General features: G+C 51.3%; 11 protein-coding genes across 11 annotated transcripts; 5 read left to right on the top strand and 6 right to left on the bottom strand.

The window, feature by feature from the left end:
* Window positions 1-1,713: 1,713 nt before the first annotated feature.
* On the top strand, window positions 1,714-3,030 carry ALTATR162_LOCUS9604 (uncharacterized protein; the record flags this gene model as incomplete). The annotated part of the gene is made up of 2 exons (XM_043317238.1): window positions 1,714-2,394; window positions 2,461-3,030. 2 exons carry the CDS (start codon window positions 1,714-1,716, stop codon window positions 3,028-3,030), a joined length of 1,251 nt encoding a protein of 416 aa, XP_043173173.1.
* A 68-nt stretch (window positions 3,031-3,098) lies between these two features.
* ALTATR162_LOCUS9603 (uncharacterized protein) lies at window positions 3,099-3,947 on the bottom strand (the record flags this gene model as incomplete). The annotated part of the gene is made up of 1 exon (XM_043317237.1): window positions 3,099-3,947. The coding sequence occupies one exon, from the start codon at window positions 3,945-3,947 to the stop codon at window positions 3,099-3,101; it is 849 nt and encodes a 282-aa protein (XP_043173172.1).
* Window positions 3,948-4,817: 870 nt separating this feature from the next.
* ALTATR162_LOCUS9602 (uncharacterized protein) lies at window positions 4,818-6,355 on the top strand (the record flags this gene model as incomplete). Its single annotated transcript, XM_043317236.1, has 3 exons — window positions 4,818-5,169; window positions 5,234-5,428; window positions 5,484-6,355. 3 exons carry the CDS (start codon window positions 4,818-4,820, stop codon window positions 6,353-6,355), a joined length of 1,419 nt encoding a protein of 472 aa, XP_043173171.1.
* Window positions 6,356-7,043: 688 nt separating this feature from the next.
* Window positions 7,044-8,051, bottom strand: ALTATR162_LOCUS9601 (uncharacterized protein; the record flags this gene model as incomplete). Its single annotated transcript, XM_043317235.1, has 1 exon — window positions 7,044-8,051. One exon carries the CDS (start codon window positions 8,049-8,051, stop codon window positions 7,044-7,046), a length of 1,008 nt encoding a protein of 335 aa, XP_043173170.1.
* Window positions 8,052-8,507: 456 nt separating this feature from the next.
* ALTATR162_LOCUS9600 (uncharacterized protein) lies at window positions 8,508-13,048 on the bottom strand (the record flags this gene model as incomplete). The annotated part of the gene is made up of 2 exons (XM_043317234.1): window positions 8,508-12,980; window positions 13,031-13,048. The coding sequence occupies 2 exons, from the start codon at window positions 13,046-13,048 to the stop codon at window positions 8,508-8,510; spliced, it is 4,491 nt and encodes a 1,496-aa protein (XP_043173169.1).
* Window positions 13,049-13,294: 246 nt separating this feature from the next.
* ALTATR162_LOCUS9599 (uncharacterized protein) lies at window positions 13,295-13,850 on the top strand (the record flags this gene model as incomplete). Its single annotated transcript, XM_043317233.1, has 4 exons — window positions 13,295-13,375; window positions 13,424-13,534; window positions 13,579-13,731; window positions 13,794-13,850. The coding sequence occupies 4 exons, from the start codon at window positions 13,295-13,297 to the stop codon at window positions 13,848-13,850; spliced, it is 402 nt and encodes a 133-aa protein (XP_043173168.1).
* A 485-nt stretch (window positions 13,851-14,335) lies between these two features.
* Window positions 14,336-15,257, bottom strand: ALTATR162_LOCUS9598 (uncharacterized protein; the record flags this gene model as incomplete). The annotated part of the gene is made up of 2 exons (XM_043317232.1): window positions 14,336-14,502; window positions 14,555-15,257. 2 exons carry the CDS (start codon window positions 15,255-15,257, stop codon window positions 14,336-14,338), a joined length of 870 nt encoding a protein of 289 aa, XP_043173167.1.
* Window positions 15,258-16,039: 782 nt separating this feature from the next.
* ALTATR162_LOCUS9597 (uncharacterized protein) lies at window positions 16,040-17,944 on the bottom strand (the record flags this gene model as incomplete). Its single annotated transcript, XM_043317231.1, has 3 exons — window positions 16,040-16,295; window positions 16,346-16,724; window positions 16,771-17,944. 3 exons carry the CDS (start codon window positions 17,942-17,944, stop codon window positions 16,040-16,042), a joined length of 1,809 nt encoding a protein of 602 aa, XP_043173166.1.
* A 370-nt stretch (window positions 17,945-18,314) lies between these two features.
* ALTATR162_LOCUS9596 (uncharacterized protein) lies at window positions 18,315-20,106 on the top strand (the record flags this gene model as incomplete). The annotated part of the gene is made up of 3 exons (XM_043317230.1): window positions 18,315-18,545; window positions 18,622-19,131; window positions 19,183-20,106. The coding sequence occupies 3 exons, from the start codon at window positions 18,315-18,317 to the stop codon at window positions 20,104-20,106; spliced, it is 1,665 nt and encodes a 554-aa protein (XP_043173165.1).
* A 904-nt stretch (window positions 20,107-21,010) lies between these two features.
* Window positions 21,011-22,269, top strand: ALTATR162_LOCUS9595 (uncharacterized protein; the record flags this gene model as incomplete). Its single annotated transcript, XM_043317229.1, has 4 exons — window positions 21,011-21,025; window positions 21,073-21,168; window positions 21,225-22,020; window positions 22,076-22,269. The coding sequence occupies 4 exons, from the start codon at window positions 21,011-21,013 to the stop codon at window positions 22,267-22,269; spliced, it is 1,101 nt and encodes a 366-aa protein (XP_043173164.1).
* Window positions 22,270-22,571: 302 nt separating this feature from the next.
* On the bottom strand, window positions 22,572-25,091 carry ALTATR162_LOCUS9594 (uncharacterized protein; the record flags this gene model as incomplete). Its single annotated transcript, XM_043317228.1, has 5 exons — window positions 22,572-22,986; window positions 23,034-23,451; window positions 23,500-23,885; window positions 23,934-24,938; window positions 25,000-25,091. 5 exons carry the CDS (start codon window positions 25,089-25,091, stop codon window positions 22,572-22,574), a joined length of 2,316 nt encoding a protein of 771 aa, XP_043173163.1.
* Between the last annotated feature and the right edge of the window lie 1,136 nt (window positions 25,092-26,227).

Genomic DNA, 26,227 nt, shown 5'->3' with positions numbered 1-26,227 from the left:
CAATCGAGTATGCGCATCAACACGTGAATTCAAAGACCCATTGACTGTGAAGATTCAACAAACCGTGGACTAGTGAGATCTCCCGTATGCTCCTCGCACCGATTGAACCGAGAGGGAGACGTATAATTATGCAATGCGAATCCCGAAGGCCCGGCGTCCATCCTGACGGGTGTGTGCAGATGCTACTGCTCCTGAGTTATTTGTCCCGCGTACACGGCCGGAGAGTGTTTCAGCGTCTTCTTCGTTCCCGTGATTGCGATCTCGTCCAGTCAACAACTGCACTCAACCTCTCCAAGGTATGTGGATTTTCGTTTGTCGTCTCCTGTCATGTGGGCCATATGGTCAGCGAGTTTATCCTCAGGGTCTTCAACTACCCTGCAAGCGGATGGTCACTGGAGTCAATCGGCAGTCAGTGGTGGCCATCATCGCTGAGTCGTAACGAAAGAACTTCTTTATAACCGCGGCTGCTTGCTTTGAGATGAGGACGCATGTTGAGTGAACATAGACCTGGCGGATTCAAAACCCTGAGATTCCAAAGAGGGCGATGCGATGAACGTTATGTCTTCGGGTTTTGAAGTTCTAGGAGAGGCGTAAGTGTCTTATGGACGTCAGGAAGAGGCGAGTATATCATAACCTGCTCAAAAGGACTCTTCAACGCCCATTGGCTCGCTCAGACACACATAACATCTTCTCTGACTTTCGGAAGGCTTGGGAGCAACGATGACATTGGAATGTTGGTATCAGCCAATTTCAGAATGGCTCAATACTTGTGCGCACTGCTCTGTCGCTCCAATTCACCATTTCGGGTCCAGCGTGATGCGCACACTACGGCTGAGGGTCTGTAGAACACCGGTCGAGCGAGTGCAGATATTGCATGCACAGCTCCGTATTAAAGACTTCATCCCAGTGCGGTCTCAGAAAAGAATTTGAAAGTTTCCTTCGTTTAATTGTGAAGACCAAAGGTAATGTTGCGCAGGTGCACGCAAAACCCACCGCATTTTAGCGTGTCGTGGCTGCGGCTTCCGCCCTCCACGCGTTTCATCCTTCACCAGACAACACGTCGCCAACGCTCTTTGGAACCTCCGCCGGAGCAGCTGCCATACTCGGGCTATTCAAACCCTTCGAAACAAAACGATGTTCATACGGAGAAATATTATCCATTAAAAGGGATAGCAATCATGACAGCGCCGCTGCCCGCTGCTACAAGCCTTTATCGGTTGTTGGGCACCAACCACAACCCGGACACAGCGAGTAGCCGCGATGCGCAACAGCACAAGTGAGCAGAGAAGCGTCTGTATGGGGGGATGTTGTATGGACCACAGAAGATCCACGATGTTCAGCTTCATAGAAAAGAGCCTGTCCGTACCAGAACATGGCCTACCATTGGTGGACTACTTCACCGTAGGCGCGATGCTGGGAATTGGCGATGGGTTTTCGTTGAACAATAACGACCAATCCAGAGTTGCAAACGATACTGAAATAAGCAAGTTGCGTTGAACGCAAGGCAAATGCCTTGGTTGTTGGCCCTCTGAGCATGAGCATCCTCGTGTAAGAAGTGGGGTCGGGCAGGTATGAGGTAAGATGCTCGTCAGGGAACAGCATGCAACTTTTAGCGGACTGTACATAGTTTCGTTGCAGCTCGAACAACACAAGAATACTATTTGACCCGGTTAATATAAAGAAAGAAAAGGCCTCTGTATTGTTTTCGACACCATGTCCGACTACAACAATTACGGTTCTAAAAAACGCACGATTCAGCAGCTTCCCGTGCCCTCCCGAAAGGGTCACAACGCCATACTCAACTCCAACTATCTGGAGGATATCGTCGATGCAATTGGCCAGTGGAGCTGCCAGAGAATCTTCATAGTGCACTCCAAGGCGCTTGGGGAAAACACGGATGTCATCGAGAATCTGAAAGAGAAACTGGGATTGTTTGTAGTGGGGACAAAATCCGGAGTGGGCGCACACTCCCCTTACGAAGATGTATTGGAGATTGCAAGACTACTTCACGAGAAGAAGGCGGATTGTTTAATCAGTATAGGAAGTAGTAGCTACTCGGATGCAAGCAAGATCGCTCGCTTAATGCATACAAATCTTGATCCAGACAACCTTACGGTGGAAGCCATGGAGGCCTTGGTAGATCAAGACAAGGGCAGCGCCGCTGGGCTGAAAGATCCTACGACCAGATTGATACTCATTCCGACGAGTCTGTCAGCAAGCGAGTGGAACAACAACTCGTCGGCAACGAACCCTCAAACAATGAAGAAACAGCACTTTGCGAGCGAACACGCGGCACCGGATCTCATTCTTCTCGATCCCGAAGTAGCGTCCACATCTCCAAGGAAATTATGGCTGTCGAGTGGGATACGCGCGGTAGATCATTGCGTTGAAACGGTATGTATCTTCATTGCACAGTATTCCCAATTGAAGAGCCGTGCTCACGATATGTTTGCATTCTAGATGGTAAACGAAAAATGCACCGAGGAGGTTTTCCACCATATGGAAGATGCGCTTGCCGTACTTCTCAAGGGGCTGAGGGCCTACAAGGAAGGCGAAAGTGACAGCAACCAATCGGACCTGCTTGATGGCATCGCAAACTGCCAGATAGGCGCTAGAAATGCCATGATGGGTCTCATTCTGTGGAGCATACCGATGGGTCTTTCACACGCCATCGGACATCAGCTTGGTAGTGCATGCGGCGTCATGCACGGTGTTACGTCCTGTATCATGCTCGCGCCTGTCCTGCGCTATAATGCTTCGAAGTCAGAGAAGCAGAAAGAGGTACAAAAGCGCGTGCTGGGGATCTGGAACAAGGAATTTGAAAGCGATGAGCCGAGCCTTGCAGATGCGGTAGTCAATTTTGTGAAAAGCCTGGAATTGCCAAGCACGCTGAAGGATGTGGGCGTTACGAATCAAGCGGACATCGAGAAAGTAGCTGAGCGGACCATGACCGATGCGTTCGGAGCGATGGAAGATATGGGTACAAAGGAAGATGTGCTGGCTATCCTGGAGTCTGCGAAGGGTATCTAGACGTCGACGCACCAATACTAATTCAGTTCAACACAACCCGTGTGATACATTTCAATATCACCACGTCCTTACTTCTTCTTCCGAGAATATTGCGTCCGTAGGTCACCCATCGGTAGGTTTTCAAACTTTGCCACATCTTCCATGATAGTATTCGCCAACTCAGCAGGCAGCTGGCCTCTGCCCCACCGCCCCAAAGTCCTCCAGATCTCATGTATCCTGGTACTTTCGTGCAAGAATTTTGTTGAGCGCTGGAACCACCCAGCATCAAAATACTGACATTGAGGGTCCAGGCAGTTCAATTCCCACTTCTCCCTCTCTTCCAGATCTTGCGCGTGCCATAATGGCATCAAGCCCCCAACTCTGGATAAAGCTAGTGTGATCGGTGCCGTAGCTATGTCCCATGGAATGACTTTGGATGTTGATGATGAAGATATGCGCGATTGGGCAAAGTGCGAAGAAGGTGGTGTGGCAGATTGCGGTGGGTCCCATTGATCCACACAAATTGTCAACAACGCATCATCTAATATCCAATAGAGACTCTGGCGTTGACTGTGTAGGAATCGCTCCAATCCGACCTTCTTATGTCGCAAAACATTCACACTCCAATTCACCAGTAAGCATGCCGCCTCTGCCCACAATGCGGGTGCAGCGTCCACCAGCTTGCGCACGGTCGCGGCAAATTCGCGGGTGCGGTAGAAGAGCGTCTGGTAGAGATGCGGGATTGCAGAAAGACCTTGGAGATCAGCTAGTGTGGTCAAGTTCATACGGCGCAGGTCGCGATCAAGTGCGCTGGCGCCGACAAAGTTGAATGAGCCTGGAGTAGGATGAAGGTCTCTGTGCCTCTTCGAATAAGGAGCAAGGCCTGGACCCTGCGGGAGCTCAGTGTCGGACGGTAGAAAATGCTTCGGTCTCATCATGGCGATTACAGCTGTAGCGATAGCGAAAGCAACATTCGAGCGATGGTAACTGCTGCCTGAGGTATGACGTCATCTGGGCTGAGTTAGAACTACTCTCGTTGATGGGTGGAGCACCACAACCCCGACGGCCAAACAACACAGTAGCTAGAATAATTTTTGAAGATTGGACGAACGATTCCGAGAGAGAGTGAAGGGGCTCTTCCCCACTCTGCACGCTACCACTCTCGGACGACGAAAAGCTGGCGGTTCTGGACGCGTACGCCTCATTATCCCTTGACCCTCTCTCAGAGGAGCCCCCAGCACCCAGTGTATCCTTTGAGGATCAAACCTATGCTCAGAAACACCTGACCCTTTCCAACAAGGCCGAGAAACCTGGTTGCTATTCTCAGCCTCGGGGTCCTCTTATACCGGTAAATCGCGCTCGCTACCGGTGTCGACCATAGCGATCGATGACCATGGCTTGCCGTAAAAAATATCTGCTTCAAAATCTTTGGAGAAGATCAGAACAGATGATGGGTTCCACAGCATCTCTGAGAATGTATCGAGTGGGGTAGTTGATCTTCAAACAGTGGAAACCCTCCTTCTGGCTTCAGTAAAATGAATATATTCGCAATCGCTAAAAGCCATTCTGTGGTATTGTTCCACTTTACTAGACATCATCAGTACTTTCTCTTCATGAAGAAGTTCTTGAATAGGTATAAATAGGTGCCATCCTCCCCTTCTTCCTGATCACAACCACTATCTTGTCATCCTCCAGAGTCAGACTCAGTATCAGCATCGATACTCTCTTCACATACTTACTCACCCCACCCCTGACCTTAGGCCAATCTCTATTATATGGAGCAGAACTATCTCACCCCTATAATCACCATGTTCCTCTTCATCGGTGCGGTCTTCGCCGCAGTTGTACCCTTCGGCGCCTCATCGGCTGTCTCCTTCTCCGTCGTTCCCACTTTTGCTCCGCGTTCTGAAGCTCTCTGTGCGTCCCGCGGTAACAGCACCGCTCCGAAGCCGTCTTCCAACTCTCTCTCGGGTTTTATGGAGGACACCAAGTACGAACAGTTGGCATCGACGGCCCCGATCCCCACCAGCTACGCTCTTGCCATGAGCAACGCAAACTGTGCCTTTTCGTCCACTAGGTACATGCTGTACGTTCAATTGGACTCTTACGACCCGGAGACTTGTGCAGAACTCTGCAACAAACATGAGGGCTGTGACTCTTGTAAGTTACATCTCCTCACAGCACACTTTCATGTGGCACTGCTAATCTTCATCCTTCTATGTAGTCAACATCTATATCCAGCGCGACCCGTCACAAATCCCCGGACCCGCTTGCCCCAATCCAACTCCTATCGCGGTCACCAAATGTGCCCTTTACTCTGAGCCTGAAAAGGCTTCCTCCTGCACAAACTTTGGTCAGCACATTGGCCCGGTCGATGGCGATGGCGAGGCCTTCAAGATTGCTATCCGTGGCTCCAACGGTAAATTCTCCCTGGGTTCAGATATGCATCAACTCATACTAACGAATGATACTAGCATACAACAAGGTCTCCGTAAAGCAGGTCATTGCGACTGTCACCATGACTGTTACCAAGACTGTTCATCACCATGGCCGAAGGGCGAAGACTGTCCTCGTAGAGCCTACTTCTGCCGATTATGACGGCACTACTACTATTAGGATGCCCAAGGCCACTCCTGCATATGTTAGCCCGGAGATCGTCGACGCACCCGCTGGTACCGTTACTTCGTACAAAGACTACAACATCGGCACTACGACTATCACTAGCAGCGAGCCAAGCCCTACAACTACGGTGACCGTCACCTTTACTTCATACAACGACTACTACACCGGCACTACGACCGTCACCGCTTCAGGCACCGACACGGTTACTATCCCTGAGATCGTCGACGCGCCCGCCAGTACCGTTACCGTTACTTCATACAACGACTACTACGTCGGTACTACGACCATCACTATCGGCGAGCCAAGCTCTACAACTAAGATGACCGTCACCGCTTCAGGCAGCGACATGGTTACTATTTCTGGTCCCATCGTAACCACGACCACCGTCTATGCTAAGCGAAACATCGCCGCCGCACAAGGTGGAAAAGACAAAAACGATCGTTTTTCATCCTGGACCAAGCTGTGGCTACCCGCGGACATGGCCTCTGTCGCTCCCGGCCCTAATGACCCGGTCACCGTCACTCCTGCTCCTGTCACAGTTACCATCTTCGCCCCTGTCATCCCTGTTAATGTTACCCAGGCTTTTAACAAGATCGCTGACCACGCCGCCATCCCTCCAACTATTGGCGTCCTCTCTAAGACCCGTACGGTCACTCTTCATGATTTGTATCCGTATACTGGGCCTACCGGTGTGCCTATGAAGACGGTCACGCTTCGGGGTTAAGGATGAATAGGTCGCGAATGGGGCGGGTGACCACGTCGTTATCTGTACATCCCATGTACGCTCTAACTAGACTTTTTCCGCGGTGACAACCACGTGGTGGAGGATGTCTTATCATACTGACTTTGTCTTGTCCTCTTCTGGGGGTACTCTGGACTTAGCACGGTGTCTGGCGTTATACAGGAGTTGATGCAGTTAGAGGCAAAAAGCTGCTTTGGCTTCACATTCCGGTATCAAGATGACTAATCAGTTATAGAATCTACTGACTGCTACTTAGGCATGAATCCGTGCATAGTGATGTTCACTACATCTGTGTTGACAGGGATTCTGATGCATGCTAGAATATACACGAAATAGCATCTATTGCGCGTTTCCACATTGTAGTGAGCTTCTGTTCAGTTTCAAAATGGAGGCATTGCCTGGATATATTTAGGAGGAAATTGGCAAATACTGAGCAATGATATAGAACAACGTTTGAAAGTACTGATCATCGTCACCTATGAAAGACGATTTATGAGTTGAACAAAGATACAATTGAAGTACGAAGTCAGTTATAAGTTGCTTCTGCACTTGAAATATAGTCGTCATTTCCCCCATTCTCCACTACGTCCTCATGCATTTTGAATACTAGCTATGATGGACATTCGATGAACCAGCACCAAAATTATCCCCAATAAGACCTCGGACCCTCTCACCTCTTCCTCTTCTCCTTCTCCTTCCCACCCTTCTTCTTTTTCTCCTTCCTCGCCTTCTCCATGATCTCCGTACACTCATCACAAAACCACTTTCCCGGCGGAATCGTCGCCGCCGTCAAGCCTACACAAACATAGTGGAACCACTCAGCATGGCACTTTGGCGCATCACACGCGATCATGTCGTTATCAGCTGGGGTACCGCAGACGCAGTACTCCGGCTCCGGTCCTGGGGCGGGAGCAGGAGAGGGAGAGGGACTTGCCCGCTTTGTCTTCTTGCGAGGCGGAGTGTCGACTTCATCTGACTTGCGCTTCAAGGGGGAAGCAACAGGTCGTGGCAGTTCATCTTCTTCTGCACCGAAGAAGACACCAGGTACACCATCGGAAACGTACTCTTGCTGCTCCAGCTCGTCCTCATCACCCTCATCTCCGACAACTCCACTATCCTTTCGCGGCTTCTCCGTCGCTTTCTCTTGCTCTTGCTGCACAATCACCTCATCCTCATCCTCAGCGACCTCGCCATTCACCCTCCGCCGCTCCAAATCCTCCTGGCAATCTTGCTTCATAACAATCCCAGCCACACACTCCGCACAAGTCCACTGCGTAACATCCTTGCCAGGCAAAAGCCCAGTACAGGGCAAGTGAAACCAGCGCGTCGCACACAACTCTTGTTGCGTACACTCGACCATAGGTCCAGTACGATACGGTGGATCCTCACAGACGCAGATGCGCGGCGGAAGTGGCTCATCGTCTGGTCGACATGAAGGACAGAGCCAGGTGAACTCATTGTCGGGACGCTGAAAGAGACCCACGCAGCGGAGGTGGTAGTATCGGGGTCGGCATTTGCGGTTTGCGCAGCCAATGATGGGTTTGAGATAGGTCTGAGATGGTGGGGTGGAGCAGTTGCAGATACTGGGTTTCTGGGGATAAGCGCCAGCGCTTGGAGGAGTTGGAGAGTGGGAATGGCAGTGAGCTTGCGCAGTGGGCGCAGTGATGGTTGGGTCCATGGTACTTGTTGTTGGGATGAGTTTATTGAATGTGTTCCTAGTAGTGTTTGGAATTCGGAATTGTATCTAGTGTTGGAGACTGTGAGTTAAGGTTGTTGGGAGAAAGTTAGGGAGCTCGAGACGTCTAGATACGGGCAACGGTAGAGCGCACGGTTGTACTTGGGTGCTGGTGACGCAGATCTATTGTACTTGCGAGAGTAATGACTAGGTGAGCGCCTCGACAATAGCGGGATGAAAATAGTGAGACGATGATAGCACGACGATGGGAGCGAGGTGAGAGTGGGCTTCTTGGCATGCAGTGTGGTATAGTCTTAGTCTAGATGCGAGGAGTGGAACGTGAAGTGTTTGCAGCAGCCACAAATACGGCAACGCATGATTCGCCTGATACTAAATCAGCGCAGATTTCCAGCGCATTCTCTTGCGAGCGATCACCAAGCACTCATAGTACAACTCTTTCTACTCCCCGTGCCCAACCACCTGCCTTCTCCCATGTACACCCTCCCACTGCTCCCAAAGACCCTTCCAGATGTCTCTCTCACTCCTACCCAGGCCAGCAAACATGGCGTCTAGTCCCTCCCTATGCAAGCTAGCCGTACCGACGACCTCCCAGATGCCCGGCATCAACTTCTCCCTCACCCCCTGATCCAGCCTTCCGTTGAGCTGGTAGCGGCAGAAAGATGCGAGGAGCGGGTAAAGGAAGTTGCTCGCCCTATCACGAGCTGCTTTGATTGGGTCATTGAGGTCTTTGGACTTGCGCGATTGATGATGCTGATGCGACTTCGTGATTGACGATTGAGGTGGATTGCAGAGGGTAGAAAGAAGACGCGTAAACTGCGCTGCGTTTGTAGATGTGAGACGCACGGGCTCCGTAGCTGTGATGGTGCGTAGCCACGACGGCAGAGCGCCGCTGCGACTAGCATTCGGAATGAAGAGGCAGAACAGCAGGCCTTGCAGAAGTGGTAAGAGGAGGTGAAAACGTCCGCCTAGGCGACCCCGATGTACAAGCAGGGTTAGGCGACTAGTCTGGCAGAGCCTTGAAAAGATCTCAGGAGCGTACTGGGACGACAGAGCGGGACTGCTTCGTGATGTAAGTTTAACAAGCACGCTGTACACGCACTCAATGCTGTGTTGTGACGCAAACGAAGGTTTGTCGTTCAGGATTGTGTCAATGCAATTGAGCAAAGCGTTGAATGACTCGAAGTCGGGGCTCTCCGCGAGCAAGACACATATCCTAGGCAGTAGTGCGAGTTGCCTCTGTTTCAACTCGGCGTTAGACTCTAGCTGGTCGTCCATGGTTTCGATGAGATCACCGAGAACACGGTATGACGCGGCCAAGTTCGGCGGCTTTTGGTCGACAGTCAACGTTGTAACCAAGTCCAACTTCTCGTAGAATGCAAGCGGTCCAAGTGTGGCCGTTAGTGTTGTGTACACAGCATCTTGTACAGGGATCGGGCTTCCTCTGAGGACAGTGAGTGCCAGGGAGATCAACCACTTTGCGTCCGGGAAGAGCTCATATTTGGCGACCAACTTGTATACTCGTGCGACGTAGTCAACAACTTCGCTCGGGATGCGAACCGATGCATCAATATACTCCTGAAGATCGATAGCATCCTTTACCCATGTACGAAGCCATGCTTGGACACGGCTGAACTGTTTGACTTCTTTCAATGCGTCTATAGACAGCTCGTTGAAAGCATCTAACGAGCCTTGGAGCAATGCGATATCCTCACTACCAAGGCATTGTTTTAGAAGACCAACGTAACGTTCGACGTGAAGCAAGGAGTTCTCCTTCTGGGCGACTGATGTCGCTCGGAGGATTGAGAGCCTAGCGAGCGAGCATTGATCTGTGGCTTTGGCGATAGATAAGAGCTTCCCAGCGTAGTCGATGAAGAACTCTTTGTTCTGTGCTTGAGACTGGTTTGGGATAATATGCCCAAGTGTCCTTTGGACAAGTTCCCGCAGTAGTTGCAATGTTGAGTCTGTTTCAAGCTGTTGATTGTGCAGCTGCTCTGCGATGTTGAAGATGACAGCCGCGTCAGTGGATACCTTTGCCGTTGCATTGGGGACTTGTTGAAGATGTGCCATGACGCTTAGCAGTACCACCGTATCGGTCTGTCCATGGTCCAAAAGTTGGGCTGTGCGGTCAAGGATCGCTTGTCTTTGCTCACGCGACAAAGCCGCAGGATGAATATGAAGTATTGCTTCACCGGCCACGGCGTGCAACTTCTTTCCAGCTCCTTGTCCAAGTGCTTCCAGCAGGGCTACGCAGTATGCGTTTTGTATAATAGAGTTCCCCTCCTCGATGATGGATTGAGAGAGTGACCGACAGACAAGATCGCTAGTGACGCCGTCAAATTGTAGAAGTTTCGATAGCATGGCATATAGCGACTGGCGACACACGTCGATTTCCATGTGCTCCAGGAGGTTGACAGAGTAGGCACAGAAGATTTCGATCATTGACCGCTGTCCATCGGTGTCTAGCTGACTGGAAGAGAAGCAGTCCATGACCCTGGCTAAGCCACTGCGAATGACAATCTTAGAACCAGGCAAGGTCTGTAGGCGATCAGATGTGTTGAGCCAGAATAGTATTGCAGCTGCTCGTATTGATGGATCTGCACCTCGTCCAGCGTCATTAGATGTTGTCGACATGACTTCCATAGCTTGTTCTAGCAGCGGGTATAGCAGCTCTTGTTGTAACTGTGAAGAGGCGTGTAATTCGATCGGCCACAGTTTCGCTAATAGTTGGCACAACGTTAACCAAGATAGATGGGACTGGGTGTATAAGCTGTAGTGACCGTCTTGAACCCATGAAGCGTAGGTGAGGAACAGCGCATGAAGGTCAGATTTTAGTGTCGCAATGGTGTTCTCCGAATTGATCGACTGAAGAAAAGCCGGAAGTAGAATGGCGCTGCTCACGGCGTTCTTGTACGCCGCGAGTTTCTTGACCTTAATGTTCTCTTTGGCAGCAGTCTCGATTGCACTACCAAGCTGGGATAAGCGCTCCGCATGCTCCTGGATCAATGTGGTTATCTGGCCTTGGGTCAGGGATGGCTCAAAAGATTCAGCCAGAGTATTCCACAAAGCGCGATCTTCCCAGACGATGTCCTGTCGCTCTTTGAGAGACTTGCGCTTGCCGTGCCTAAAGCTCTTGACGAGTTGATCGTCCCATCTTCGAACGAAGCCTAACAGATTCCGGTTCCGTACAAAGGCCAACATCAACGGGTTGATGATCCGCTTCAGAATCGCAGATCTTCCTAACTGGGCGTCACTTCTGTCATCAGAAAAGCCTGAGCCCTCCAACTCTGAAGCGGATATTCTCTCAAAGACAAACTCAGCAAGGTCGGTCTGCTCTTGCGAAGCTCTGGCTCCTGACTTGGCTTCCACAACAAACACTGATGCATCAAGCTCGATCAAAGACGCGATCAGCGACCAATGGACCTGCTTCTCCTGGCGTTCCGGGTATTTCACACCGCAGTGATACCAGAAGATGTTCTTGATAAGATCCGAGGAAAGGCTCACTTCGTGCACCTGCAAAACACGAATAGCACCACTAAGGGCAGTGACAGCGGTTGCACGTGTGACGAACTCGGGTGGAGTGGCCAGTGAGCATCCAGCACATTCAGCAAGAGCGGAGAAGACAGCCTGTAGCCAGGGCTTTTCCATAGACCTGCTCTTGGGCGTTCGTGATGGGGATGCGCGAATGGCTAGATCTAGCACATCAGGGACTGTGTTGAACAGAGACGCGAGTTCCGTGGGTAGGGCATCTCCGCCATCCTCAATTTGTGCAGCTTGGAGAAGCTTTGCACGGAGCGGCTCGAGATTGCCTGCAAGAACCGTCGCATCCCGTGTCTTCGGTCCAGTACTGGTAGAGTTTGTACCAGTACTGGCAGAGCTTATGACGGTGTCAGCATCAGTAAAGAAGGCAGCTCTTGAAGGCGCAAGCAAATGTCTCGCCAACAGTTTGTCGAGCGATGCAATTGCGCGATCCAAGGTACCCCAAGAGAATTGCGTCGTGTCTCTGCTACGCAGCGTTTTGAGATGCTCCAAAAGTAGCAAAGTCGGTACGAGGCACTCGGTGTTGAATTCTTCAGCAGAGGCTCCAGTCTCGTCTTTAGCCTCAACAATGCGCAAGTCCCACATCTCAAGCGCAAGCGAAAGGTTGAGATGCTCGTCCAGAGAGGTATCGTCGGAAGTGGAAGAGCGAGCTGCGCACAATATCCGGACACCAGTAAGCCAGAATCTTAGAATGCGCGAAGCCTGGGCGCTTTCCGTCCTCAAGACCATCTTCATAAGCTCAGCCTGTGTGGTATCGTCGGATTTGTTACTTCCAGCTAGGTGCGCGATTGACTCTACGGCAGCCCTGACCACGCGGAAAAGATGGCTAAGATTGATAGGGCCAAGTGACGCCGATGTCGAAGATGATGTCTCAGCTGTGCCGCGTTTCCTTTTCTTCGATGGCTTGGTTCCTTCCCGGATAGTCGCGCTCGATTCGGAATCGTCTTTCATATCGACATCTTCTGAGGTGGTTGTGGGCTGTAGGGTGGAGTCTACGTCGAAGTTCTCCACGAGTGTTCTCTCCAGTATGCTAGGGAAGCCAGCATCTCGTAAATGTGGTGCGCTTCGTGACACGGGCAAAACATGTATCATCCAGTCTAGAAGCTGCCATGCGCTCACATTTGCCCGCCCTGTCCGCCCAGTTTCCGTCTCGTCTTTCAGCTTGTCGAGGATCCAGCGCAGAACCCATTCCGCCCTGGCGCGCACCAGTTTTCGTATGATGTCTGATCTTGCCTCGTGGTCTTGTATTGTACTCCAGTCATCGGGAAGGCCTATGATATGCGCAGCTTGGCGAATCTGTTCGTCCAGGTCGGAGAAGTCTTGGTTAATGGCTTGCAACCGCGGCCGGGTCGATGCAGGGTCGTTCTTCGAAGTCTTTCATGATGTCAGCTCTATCCTTGACCATACATGTCATGCGCGCTTACTGGCTTGCTTGGCGCCATCTTGTCACCTCGTAACCCGTCTGTGGTTGCAAAGATCTGGAGAAGATCGCGAAGCAGTGGTATGCGGAAAAAGTTTGGGCACGGACCAACGCACCCTGGTCGTTCCTGCCAAGGGCCGGCGACGTCAAAGTTCCGCTTCGAGCTCCGCCCAAAGACCCCCAACACCACGTCGAACCGCTGTCCATCACCCGAAGCACACCGAGTGCGCCGTTGAACCGATCAATTGCCCTCGCACATATACACACCATGGCCGACAACACCCCTCAGCCCGTCGCGCCCATCTCGCGCACCACACGTCCCATGAGCGAAGCTCTCCTCAACGAAAAGGTACAGCCCCAGGACAGAAGCATCGAGGCATGATACACATGTTTGTAGAACTGGCCGAGGCATCCACATACGTCAGAAGTGGACTTGGCGGACAATGGCAAACCTGGCCCGCCTCACGCGACTACTGCCTACTTGAGTCGACTTGACACGGAGATAAGAGTGTTGGAATACAACCGGACAGTAATGCTAACATATCTCCCTAGTGGGACCGCTGCCTCTCCTCTATGCTCATCCGCTCCGGCCTCGGTCTATCATTCGGTGTCGTCTTCTCCGTACTCCTCTTCAAGCGACGTGCGTGGCCCGCATTCACCGGTCTCGGTTTCGGTGCCGGAAGGGCATGGGAAGAGTGTGACAACGTAAGACAATTACAATCTTGGAATTGAGACTATCAGACATCAGGCACTAATAGATGAAACAGTCATTCAAGCGCGCGGCATCACCCCCAAAAGACGGCCTTCGCATTGTCCGACCATAAGCGACCCATCCCACATGAACGACGGGATGGGACGAAACTATTCTATGTAATTCGAGCTTTGCATGCGGAATATGCATTGTACAGTAGGGCATGGTATAGATCATTTTGAGCAATTGAATGCTGTACATTTCCATGACCGCTGCATTCTCATCCCCATTCCTTCTCTAAGCACATTCACTTTCCATGTGAGCTTTTATGTTTACCAATTTACGACGTACAATCAGCAAATCGACGCCAAAGTTGGACGCATGGTGCAAGACACACGGCAGGTCAGAAGGCATATTCTACGTGTGATTGTACTGTTTCAAAGGAATTCCTAATTTCTATCTTACATGTTTGCCTACTGCCTCTTCTTTCCTGATCGTGCTTTGTCCATCACGATAAATTTTGTCTCCCCTCCCTTTCTCCATGTTCCATCGTCCGTCGTAATCCCGAGTGCTGGACTGTTACGACAAGTCTTTCACGCCACCTCCCACACCCTGCCCTCACTTCACCCACTCCTCAAATGCATACCCCTCAACGCCATCCGTCACAGTAAGTCGATACGTGCTAAACACAATACTCTCATACAACTCCCGTCCCGCAGCCCTTGCCTTTCTATGCCAAGGTCCCAAACCACCCTTATACGCATCTTCCCTGCTGTGCCAGAAGCCTATGCAGATTAGCAACACACCAAAATGAGGAAAAGTAACGCCAGAACTCACAAGTAGCCAGATTCCTCCTCTCCCCATCTCCCTTTCCAAACCAATACTTCAACAACCCCCCACTCTCACATGCTTCGCGATGACTCTCCTCATCGAGCCGATACAGCCACTCCTGATCAATTCCTTCTTTGAGCTGCGAACGGAAGACGACGACGTAGAAACTTGTTTCTTTCCATTCAAACCTCTCTTCGTGAATCAAGTCGCGAAGGAGAGCTAGGACAGTATCGAAATTTAGGGCTTGGCCGTAAGGCGCAGTCGCGTAGGTGGGGGTTGAGGGTTTGAGTGCTGTCAGGGCTAGGGCGAGGAGCCGGGATGCGGTGGTTAGGTGGGGGGAGGAGAAGTCGAGGTGATGGCCCGGGGTGTTGTAGGGGGAGGAGATTAGGAGGGTAGAAAATACTTGTCCGGGCTGAGAGACGGTTTTATTGCGTTCCTGTTCCGAGGTTGCAAGTGTGGAATTATCAGCTGCAGGCTGGTGAAGCTGTTTGTCGTGAAAGACAAGTTGGTCATGTGCTGCAGCCTCGAAACGCAGTTTGTCGAACTCGGAGGTTACGCATTCTGGATCAAGAAGGTGTAAGCTGTGAAGGTGTAGCGATGACTTTGATTCCGGTGGTGTAAGTGCTACTTCCGATGTGTCGATGGTAGAAACCTCCAGTGGTGGTAAGGGAGTTTTGATGGTGATGCGGCTATCATGAACTTGTATCATCGTGGTTGTGGTTTCGACAGCCATGACTCAAACAGATCTTGCTGATGCTATAAAGTATATAGTTCCTTGGTAGCAAGATGTCGCACTGAGTATTCTCGACGGTGTAGTATTCCCAGCTCTTCAATTCAGTTGTTTTCGATCACTTCTGTCGCAATTGTTACCCGCTGCACTTCAAGTTGGCAGAGATTTTCGATTTTAGAAAGCTCGTAGGAAATTAGATTTAGGGATGGTGAGCACGCGATGTCGCAAGCTTGAAGTTGCCGTGACTGATGAGTGACCTTTCGCTACAAGCACGTCGGATCACGCAATTTGACGAATGTCGTACTAGGCCCCTCAAGATCAGCACTCGCAAACAGCTGAAGTTATTCAATGGAAGTAGCAGTCGGAAGCTCACATGCGGCGTACGACATGACTGATTGGTCCAAGGCCCGGTTACGTACAATACGATGCATACCCCAGTCCTATCTACAGTGAGCAATGATCCTCGTATCACACGAAAAAGATTGGAAACAGTCAATAGTCATAAGACTTGGTAGTTTTGGAAAATACTTCTATCTTTGAGACGGTCGCGCATCGCGAAAACTAGAAATGGTCGATATGTCATGCCTGCTTACTTTCCAGCTTCGTCCATCCTTCCTAGTTCCAATCTAGATACTCGGCCCTTGGCATTCCTCAACGCCTTCTCCCAAAAAAAAAAAGTCCAGAAGAAAAAGGACAAGGGTATCGTGTGAAAAAAGAAATGCAAAACAGCCTAGCACAACGAAGTGTCGTAGAGACAAAGCTCATTCCTGAATCTTCGTCAGGGAGAGCTTGAACATACGTTGATAGCCGAATGGGTGCTCGTCTGTCATGGGCACCTCGGCGCCATACTCTTCGATGCAAGCGTCAAAAGGCTTATTCTGCAGGCGGTTATCTCCCGGTGGTAGGGGAAGGTCAGTTCCTCGGTCTCTCAGCTCTGTTTTGAGCTCCATGAGGTTACCCCACAAGATGAAGAGCTTTTCCTCGAGTTGCTTGAGCTTGCGGGGCTCGTTCTTGATTCTGGAGCGTGTTAGTTGTCGCCTTGTTTGCCACGAAGCGGACCTTCTTACTCTGCAGCATTCATTTTCAGCAGGTACTGCCCTGCCTCGTTGTTCACCACTACGCGCAACTTCTCAGACACCGTGTCGCGAGATATGTTTGCATCTTCAAGCAAGAGAACAAACCCCCATTCCCAAAGCTCCTTCACAGGATCGTCAGTCGAGCTTTGTCTTTTGGGATGCTTCCTCCACTTTCTATCGCTCTTGGAGTGAGCGAACAGCTTGAGCTCAGGCGGATAAACGTCTACTACACGGACACGAGATCGATGTCTGCAGTTAATGAAAGGAAGCGTGTATCTGTTATACTTCTCTGGTGTTCCAACCTCGCGATGAGGGTTGTGTAGGATCTCCGAGATAGTGGAAAGTTTTATCTGAGGGAAAGCACCGATGACTGAGGGTTTTTAGTATAGAAGATGGAGAAAGCGAAGAGATCTTACTATTGGCATTGACACCACCACGAGTCCTCTCCCACTCTCTTGATTTCTTCTCTAACTCCTCCTGCTCGGCCTGCTTCTCTGCTCGTTGTCTTTCTTTTTTCGCCTGTTTCTTTTCGTGTGCAGTTTTGCCGGAAGTGTTCTTAGGTTCGTTCTGTAAAGCCTGAAAAGCCGTCTTGTACCCACGTTTTTGCTCATACTCCTCTCGCCTTTTGTCAATCTCCTTGATCTCGGCCGCGTTTTGCAAGTGACGTATATCGACTCGTGCTGCATTCTCTCGGTCTTCGTGTAACACTCCTTCCAACTTGCTGGCGCTAGACAGTTTGGCTCGCATGTTCCTTATAAAGATGTAATCACCGTTTCCAAGGTTCTCTCGTACCCAGTTCGCATTCTCTCCGTAAAGGGTGACATTTAGAGTCAGAAAGCCATACGGCCCCTTCCAGTGCCTGTCTGTGACTAGGTAACTCTCTTCCTTATCTGGATCTGCGTAGTAGAACATGTTCTCATTCGGGGTATAGTCGGTTACTTTCAAGTCGACTTGACCTCCCATCTGGTGGTAGTAGATGTTCACAACCTGTGCACGGACATCATAGAAAGTCTCAAATTGCAAGTCCTTAATCAAGCTGACCTTTCTTGTTGTCCTGGATTTGGTCGTACCCATCGCTGCATGCTGCTGCACTTGTTGCGCTGCGCCAGTGGATGCATGTTTCAGATCAATGACAGCCATCTGCTCGGGGATCGTGGGCGGTATGCCTCCGGTCGAGGCGTGAGGCAGCTTTTGACTGCCGGCCTGGAAAGCCTGGCTCAGTGCTGGAATGGGAATTCTGCTACTGGGAAAGACGTGCATGTTGGTGCTGAATTTATTATAGCCAACAGCGTCGACACGCAGCTTGAACTCCTGGAGTATGAATCCTCGGAGTATGATGACATCGCCAACCCCAGAGATCTTGGGGAATTTGTCTTCAGTACGTCTGAACAATCGGCAGCCGATGCTCGACTGACCACCAACATCACAAGATGTGAAGTCATCTTGGATGGTAAAGTCGAGGGTAAAGTCGGTGCCTCTGGTTTTTTTCAAAGGCTCGAAACTGACTAGGACACCGATTAGGTTGACGGTAGCGCCTACTTGGGTGGCGTCCTTGATGGCTGTGAAGCCCTTGGGCAGCTCCAGCGGCATTGCAGCTGGAGATGGCCGAAAGCGGTTAGCGTGATGTGCAAGGCCGTCAAAGAGGTAGAAGCGATTGCAAGAGAAGAGAAGTAGGTTGAGCTAAGCCTTTGTCTGTGGTGTTTAGCCTCTGAGACAGGCGTGCAGGCGTGACGAACAAATGCAGGGCGAGGGGGTATATCTCAGCAACAGCGCGACGCGTCGTGATGGTGGTTGCTTGGGTAGAGTGCTCGAGCCAAGCTACTAGCGCCAATACCCGCTTCGCCGCTTCTGCTTTCAAAATCACCCCTCTGGTTGGAAAGTTTACTCCCTTTTACAAACAAACCCGCCGCACCAAATCTTGTCCGACTCACCACACTGCAAACCCACGAGAGTCGCAGAAATGGCCGACAAGTACATCCCCGAGCACCGTCGCACGACATTCAAGGCAAAGAGCGCCTTCAAGCCGGACGAACTCCGCCGCCGCCGTGAAGAGCAACAGGTCGAGATCCGCCGGGCGAAGCGTGAGGAAAACCTTGCAAAGCGCCGTGGTATCGCTGGACGGGACCAGCCAGGAGCCTCGCTCGGTGCTGCCCCCGACAGCGACGATGAGGGCGGCAACATTGAGAGCCAGGTACGTATGCCCCACTATGGCACTATCCCGTGCCTTCTCTCTGTACAGAGAATGCAGGCTGACATGATGCATGTAGCTCAACGAGGAGCTCCCCCAGATGGTCAAGGGCGTCTTTTCAGAACAGATCGATGAGCAGATTCAGGCGACGACCAAGTTCCGCAAGCTTCTCTCCAAGGAGCGCAACCCCCCCATCGAGCGCGTTATCGAGACTGGTGTCGTGAGCCGCTTCGTCGAGTTCCTGCGCTCCCCGCACACACTGGTGCAGTTCGAGGCCGCCTGGGCCCTTACCAACATCGCGTCGGGTTCGGCGCAACAGACACAGGTCGTCATTGAGGCGGGCGCCGTGCCCATCTTCGTCGAGTTGCTCAGCAGCCACGAGCCAGATGTCCGGGAGCAGGCCGTCTGGGCCCTGGGCAACATCGCCGGTGACAGCCCCGCATGCCGCGACTTTGTGCTGCAGGCCGGTGCTCTCCGCCCGCTACTTGCGCTTTTGGGCGACAGCCGCAAGCTCAGCATGCTCCGCAATGCTACATGGACCCTGAGCAACTTCTGCCGTGGCAAGACCCCCCAGCCCGACTGGCAGACTGTGAGTTCTCTTTGCTGCCCCACTTGAGTCGAAATACTAATTATCCAGCAGATCCAGCCTGCCCTCCCCGTGCTCGCCAAGCTCGTATACTCGCTCGACGACGAAGTCCTCATCGACGCCTGCTGGGCCATCTCTTACCTCTCCGATGGCTCCAACGACAAGATCCAGGCCGTCATTGAGGCTGGCATCCCCCGCCGTCTTGTAGAGCTGCTCATGCACGCTTCCACCTCTGTCCAGACCCCCGCCCTGCGTTCGGTTGGTAACATCGTGACTGGTGACGACGTCCAGACCCAGGTCATCATCAACTGCGGCTCGCTCCCTGCCCTGCTGTCTCTTTTGAGCTCCACTAAGGATGGAATCCGCAAGGAGGCCTGCTGGACCATCTCCAACATCACCGCCGGCAACTCCACCCAGATCCAGGCTGTCATCGATGCTAACATCATCCCTCCTCTGATCCACCTCCTCCAGAACGGCGACTTCAAGACGCGCAAGGAGGCCTGCTGGGCCATCTCCAACGCCACCAGCGGTGGTCTGCAGAAGCCTGCTCAGATCCGCTACCTTGTTCAAAGCGGCTGCATCAAGCCTCTCTGCGATCTCCTCGCCTGCCCCGACAACAAGATCATCCAGGTCGCCCTTGATGGTCTTGAGAACATCCTCAAGGTCGGCGAGATGGACAAGGAGGCCAGCGAGGGTGGTGCTGGTGGCGAGCCCATTAACCGCTACGCTCTCTTCATCGAGGAGGTCGGCGGCATGGAGAAGATCCACGAGTGCCAGAACAACGCCAACGAGGAGATTTACATGAAGGCCTACAACATCATCGAGAAGTACTTCTCCGACGAGGAGGGTGAGGCCGAGAACATGGGCGAGGCCGGACCCCAGGTCAACCAGGAGGGTCACTTCGGTTTCGGCGCCGCTGGCCAGCAGCAACAACAAAACTTCAACTTTGCCAACGGAGGTGACTCCATGGACATGTAAGCGGATGTGGGTCCGTGACGAGTCCGAAGTTGAAACGTTGCATTGCCTGCAGTGCAGCCCTTCTACCACGCTAGCGAGCCACGAGAGTACGACTAGTAGTGTTTGCAGTATCCTGGATCAACTCAGAGATCATACACGATATGATACATGATCCACGGAAGCGCTATGATTGCGAGGACCTTTGTGTTTCCTTCGCAATACCCCCATCCTTTCCAGCTATCACTTCGCCATGATTTCAATGAAGCCTCAAAGATACACCGTCTTGTACCCCTCCCATGTTCACTAACCGCATCATATCCCCGGCGTTGCGTGTTTGTCTAGCTGTCTGAAGATCGGAATGGTTTGGACTGGGCGGTCTGCTCTGGATGGAGCTCTACACAATTGGGTGGGGGCGACATGCGATCGCAGTTCAGCCGCGCCAGCCAGATAGCTGATAGCTGATAGCTGAATATAACCCCGAGCAATCGGTTTACAACACAATCTTGTTGAGACGAATGAAGACCCTTGTGATTGTCCAACTAAATGCAGCTAGCTGGGAAAGTAGACGTGCGTCATCCGAGGAACCCTGAACACCCCGCCGGCATACCTCCGCGAACTACGCGTGGGGTTAGTTGTCTTTAACGCTCGGTTCGTGATAGCCTGTCGCGTGTCAATCATGATGGTCTCTGTCTAAGTGTCTGCGCGCATCCACCGTGTCTCTGCACAACTTGCACAACCCAATGATGTCTCAAGCAATGCCCTGGACCGATGGCGCAATCATCGCAAACACACCGCCGCCCCGACCTCGCAGCCAACTCACCAGCATCTTCACACAATCATTCCCCTTTACAACCAGTACAACAATCGCGAATTCTACATGGCATAAGTATATTAAAAAGTGAACACACAGCAACGAATACCCAAGATGTGTAGATTCATGGTAGGTAGAGTACACGCGCCCACCCAGGTTATAGCTAACAAGCACAGGTCTACAAAGGCAAAGATGAGATCCTCCTCTCGGAGCTCATTCTGAACCCCTCCCACTCCATCCTCACACAGTCCTTTGACTCGCGCCTCCGCCTAGTACGCCACCCTCCAACACCCCCAATCCACACGCACTACTAACACACCACCACCAGGACCGGCGCCGCCCACACAACGGCGACGGCTTCGGTATCGGGTACTACACCTCTCCCTCACTCGGTCTCACACCCTGCGTCTTCACCTCCACAATCCCAGCATGGAACTGCATAAATCTCTCGCGCATCGCTTCGAAAACAACATCCTCCCTCATCTTCGCCCACGTACGCGCTACAACAGAGGGTAACCTCAGCGACAGCAACTGTCACCCTTTCTCCTACAAGTCCCTCATGTTCATGCACAATGGTGGCATCGGGTGCTGGAAGCAAATCAAACGCCGGCTTGCTATGAGCCTAGACGAGAGGTGGTTTAATGTTGTGGGCGGCAGCACGGATAGTGAGTGGGCGTTTGCTACGTTTTTGGATTGTTTGGATAAAGCTGGGATAAGCCCGGATAGAGATGTTGAAGCTGGTGTGGGTTTCGGACATACGGTGCTGAGGAAAGCGTTGCTGAAGACGATTGAGCGGCTTAATGGGTTCATTAAAGAGGTTGTTGGGGAACAGGGTGGCGGGGTGGGCGAGGAAGATAGTAGGAGTCTGCTTAACTTTGCTGTTACGGATGGTGTTAGTGTAGTTTGCTCACGGTATGTGAGTAGCAGGACGGATGAGGCAGCGAGCTTGTTCTTCAGTAGTGGGACAAGTTGGAGGGAACTTAATGGTGCTCCGTCTCAGGGTTCAGATGCCGGTGCTTCGTCTGTTGACGATGAGGAAAGGGAGAGAGATTACGTTATGGAACGCAGGGACAAAGGGTCGGATATCGTGCTTGTGGCTAGCGAGCCATTGACGTTTGAACGTGGTATGTTGTTTTCCCCTCCCCCTTCCTGTTCAAGGGCTGCACTAACGAGTAACAGACAACTGGGTCACTGTTCCAACAAACAGTACTCTGACCATCTCCAAACAAACTGTCATGATTCATCCTATTGTCGATGAGTTCTACAGTCCTAATCCTGCACATGAGAGGAGTGCGAACTTTGCTCAGGCCAAGGGGCAGACAGTTACAGGGAGCGACAAGAGGGTTTTAGGGGTTGTGGGAGAGGTGGCCTAGAGAGGTGTGGTTATGGTCATTGGGTATAAGTGTGGTTTGTGGCGTTTCAAGGGTATTCGGTGATCTTGATACGAGAGTTTCACGTGATAGCTGAGGCGAAAGGTGTTGGTGAAAAACGTAACTTCACTTGTGAGCATTGAGGAGTCGTGAAGGTATTATGTTATAGCCACGACATCTACTTGACGACCCTGTTTCAGTCTGCACAGGTCGAGATATTTTGCATCGCGCTTGTATTTCGACAGCAGACACAGACGCTGGCCAGCCAACTATCGGGCACATTACAATACGTTTCCCCTCTTGAATTATGTTTGGTTACTGCCGACACTGTGCGTAAGCACGACACTGTCGCTGGGCAAAGATCTTCTCCAAATCTGTGCTTTCTCCCTTTCTGCTCTGACCTTTTCCTTTCCACCCTCCTTATCGCTCTCTGCTTTGAGGATAGCTGGATGTAGCCTCCTGCGGGGCCCATACGCTACCTCTGCCCTATAGTAATCGATCTCCTCAGGTTTCTCTTGGTTCATGAGGCAACCGTAATCTTTCACAATCGTTTGGCAGAATTCCCTCCAGCTCTTATTTAGGATTTCGAGTCCTTCTTTCTGTTGTTTTTTTGAGAGGCAACTGTATTCGATGCTCCATCGTGCAAGCTGCTTCCAACTATAGAGGGATATGGTAGGCGCACCTACCATGATCTGGTAGAACTCGTGCGACATGGAGTTGCTACATTTCCTGTTAGCAGAGAATGAAAATCTAGAGTTGTGTCATACTTAAAGAGTGAGGGGTTGTCTGAGTTGACTGTGCATGGTATACCTGCAGCTAGCAATTCTGGAAACGGATGTTCCTTGACATTTCTGCAAAGGTGTAGCAGTTCATTCGAGATAGGACAAAGCTCAATACAGATACCTGGCTCCTCTTCAGATTTATATTTGAAGTCCTCAATAAGACGGGGGTGTTTCATGAGCGCGAACCCGTGGCCAATGCGTTTCGCTTTCAGAGCCACTGCATCGTAGAGATTGGAGTTTTCCGGTTTGGCGGAGCCGCCGGTATCAAGTAATGTTTCACCGGCATGGAACATGAACGGGATGTCTAGTTTGAAGTCCTTGCAGATCTTCTGGAAAGCTTTGAGCTCTTTTTTGTAGAAGCCAATGTGATTAGGTCGGTCTTCAGCACCAACGAGATCAAAGCCTAAATCGCGTCAGATATTGCGGTGTTGTGGTCCAATGATTTGCTTACCACATATGAGTTCTGGAAACTTCATCTTGAGCTCGATGCAGTGTTCCATTTCCTTTCTCATGAGTGCCGGAGGTATTGATCGCGGTGTGCAGTATACAATCTTAAGTCCAAACGGAAACTTGTGAAGCTCTCCCTTTTTGTTGAGCTCTGCCTTCTTCTTTTGAACGCCGTCAATTATGAGCTGCATTTGGGCAAAGTTGTCAACCGTATGGCGGCCATCGGTGGTGGGTATGGATTTGTCTAGCAGCATCGGGCGAAGCTCGGCATACATGATCTTCTCAACAATCATGCGGTCAATAGCATCGCCTATGTAGTCCTTGTAGACACTCTCGTAGTTCAGCAGGCCTTTGAAAGCTCTTGTAGCTTGGTTGAAGCGAGCCCAAACACTGCAACAGGGTCAGCATATCTTGGGCCCATAGTTGACAGAGACTTACCCGTTGACGGTTTGTTGAGGGCCATAAGCTTCATCTTCGCTAAGCACCATCTTTGACCTCAACCAGTTCTCAGCAGGACGTAACTCGACCAGTTTCGGGTCCCCACAGTGGCGCCGTTGAGGTGGCCGTCCCTCTCTAAAAGTCTCGGGCTCTTGATGTTGGTACAATCTTGGGAACTTCTCCTCGAATTTGTCTTGGAATTTTGACCACAACATCCAGATTCTATCCTTGACATCTGCATCCCTGAACCTAATCGCATCTTCCAGCGCAGGGTATGTACTCGAGAAAATATCAATGTTAGGATCCACAGTCTTTGGATCTAGGACGTTGAAGACCACCTCCGTCAATGCCAGATCGTTCTCGTTCGCAATTGGACGTATACTGCGAATGTACATGTTTTTCATTCTCCGGGCTCGTACGAGAAGTAGTTCAGGGTGTAGTGCGGCATTGAAGTGAAGATGCAGGAGAGCGCCCTTTGGAACGATCTTAGCGATCTCAAACAGCTTGCTCTCGCGGTCTATACGGTCCTTATTAGTGAGATATTGGCCACCCATGTCGCGGTCATCAGGCTCTGGCAGCGCTTCTGAGGCTATATTGCCGAACGTGACATTCCGCTCATATTCCCGAATCTCTCGGATGATGTCTGTAGCCCATTTCTCCGTCTTGACGTCCTCAGGGTCGGAATCCTTGGTGGGTCTTGCTGCTAGATCCCAAATATTGTCGTCCTCCGCTTTTACGAGTTTATTTCTGTCCTCGTCGTACTTCTTGACCGCCTCCTCGTCGTCTATAGCGGCTCTGAACTGAGCCTTGGCCTCCTCTAGTTTTTCTTTCTCGGTCATTGTGTTTTCAGAAGGCGTTTCGATAGTTTTTGGTTCTCCTGAATGTAGGGGCATCTTCCTAGTTGGTAGAGGGCTGAGGGCCCTTTTTCTCTTCTTCGGTGAGTCAGCTGCAGTCATAACTGGCCTGTTTGGGTCCTCCGGAGATCCGTGTCGGTCACGTACAAAGCTGCATTCAACAGTCAACACCAACTCACACAACAGACCCGAGTCTTCATTTGGAGACTCACAATGTGGGGACTACAATACCACACTTGGCAAACAACCCCGTGCGGGTTCTGTGAGACTCACTCGAAGTTTTGGGTTCGGCGTCAGTGGGCATGCCGATGACGATTGTATGAAGACGTCTATCACCGGCTGCTCATACCACTCAAATGAGGCTGCAGGTACACTGATATGATGGATATATGTGGTGCATGCACTCTTCGGTGACCTTTCTAGTTTGACCGGTTTGGGCTGTGTTTGTTTCTGGATCTTTAAGACGGCTCTTAGATCCCGCAAAACGAGGTTGCTTCAAGGCACACCTCGTGACCAGATGGTACTCTAGCCAGGCGATGTATATGGCGTACCAAACTCTAGTACCGCTGTCCTACCCGTCGGCCTAATGCGCAAAACCGACTGGATTAGTTTCATAGTTCACAGATAGTTTTTTTTTGATGTAGTTTGTTCGCTGCGCCTCATGCCCCGCGGCTAAGGAAACGCGCGAGGCTGGGAAATGACTGATGCCTGAAGACATGGGCACAAGAAAGTAGATATGTAGTTGCGGTGAGTTGAAACAGGAGTTTGGAGTGATGAGGAGAAGATCAATTTCCGCTCTAGTAAACAAAAGACAAACTTTGCGCTCTGGCTTGTGTTGAGGAGAAAGGACCAACGATCGCGTGCCTGAGGACGCGCAAAAGAGAAGGGAGGAGCAACCACATACATCAGCGCACGCTTCTTTGCGTATGATTCTTCCTTCTCTTGACGGTTCGAGTGAATGCGATACCGCTTTTGATGTCTTTTAATGCAAACCTCGATGGTCGGTACAGCTGTCGCTATCGGATCGTGTCACGGGAATGTCAGCCTGGTGCGTGCGCTTGTTCTGGTGTTGCGAACAGCAGCCGAAGTTGGCGATCAGAGTTGAGTTCAAGCTCAACACGCAAGCGGGGCGCAGCGATTCAAACTATCGCGATGTCGTCGCGACAAGCGGATCATTTACTAGAAAGAAGTTGAAAATCAAGCTGGGCAGAACTACCCATCGCTCGCATGATTGAGGCTATGCTAAAGCCTCTCATGCATTCTGCCATGCGCCAAATACCCTGGAGCCTAGCCACTGGTCCTGTCAGCCATGTTGCCCCTCATTTCTTCAGCCTGAGGCATCCAATAGTTGCACAAGCCCCAATCCATGGGGGCTGAGGGAGTGCACAAACTCCCGTGTCCTCGATAAAGTGCCTGGGCCTCTGACCAGAGTGGTAAGAG

The sequence above is a fragment of the Alternaria atra genome (assembly GCF_907166805.1).
Source record: "Alternaria atra isolate CS162 genome assembly, contig: 30, whole genome shotgun sequence".
In the NCBI taxonomy this organism is placed as follows: domain Eukaryota; kingdom Fungi; phylum Ascomycota; class Dothideomycetes; order Pleosporales; family Pleosporaceae; genus Alternaria; species Alternaria atra.
This window is presented reverse-complemented; position numbering and strand designations above follow the sequence as displayed.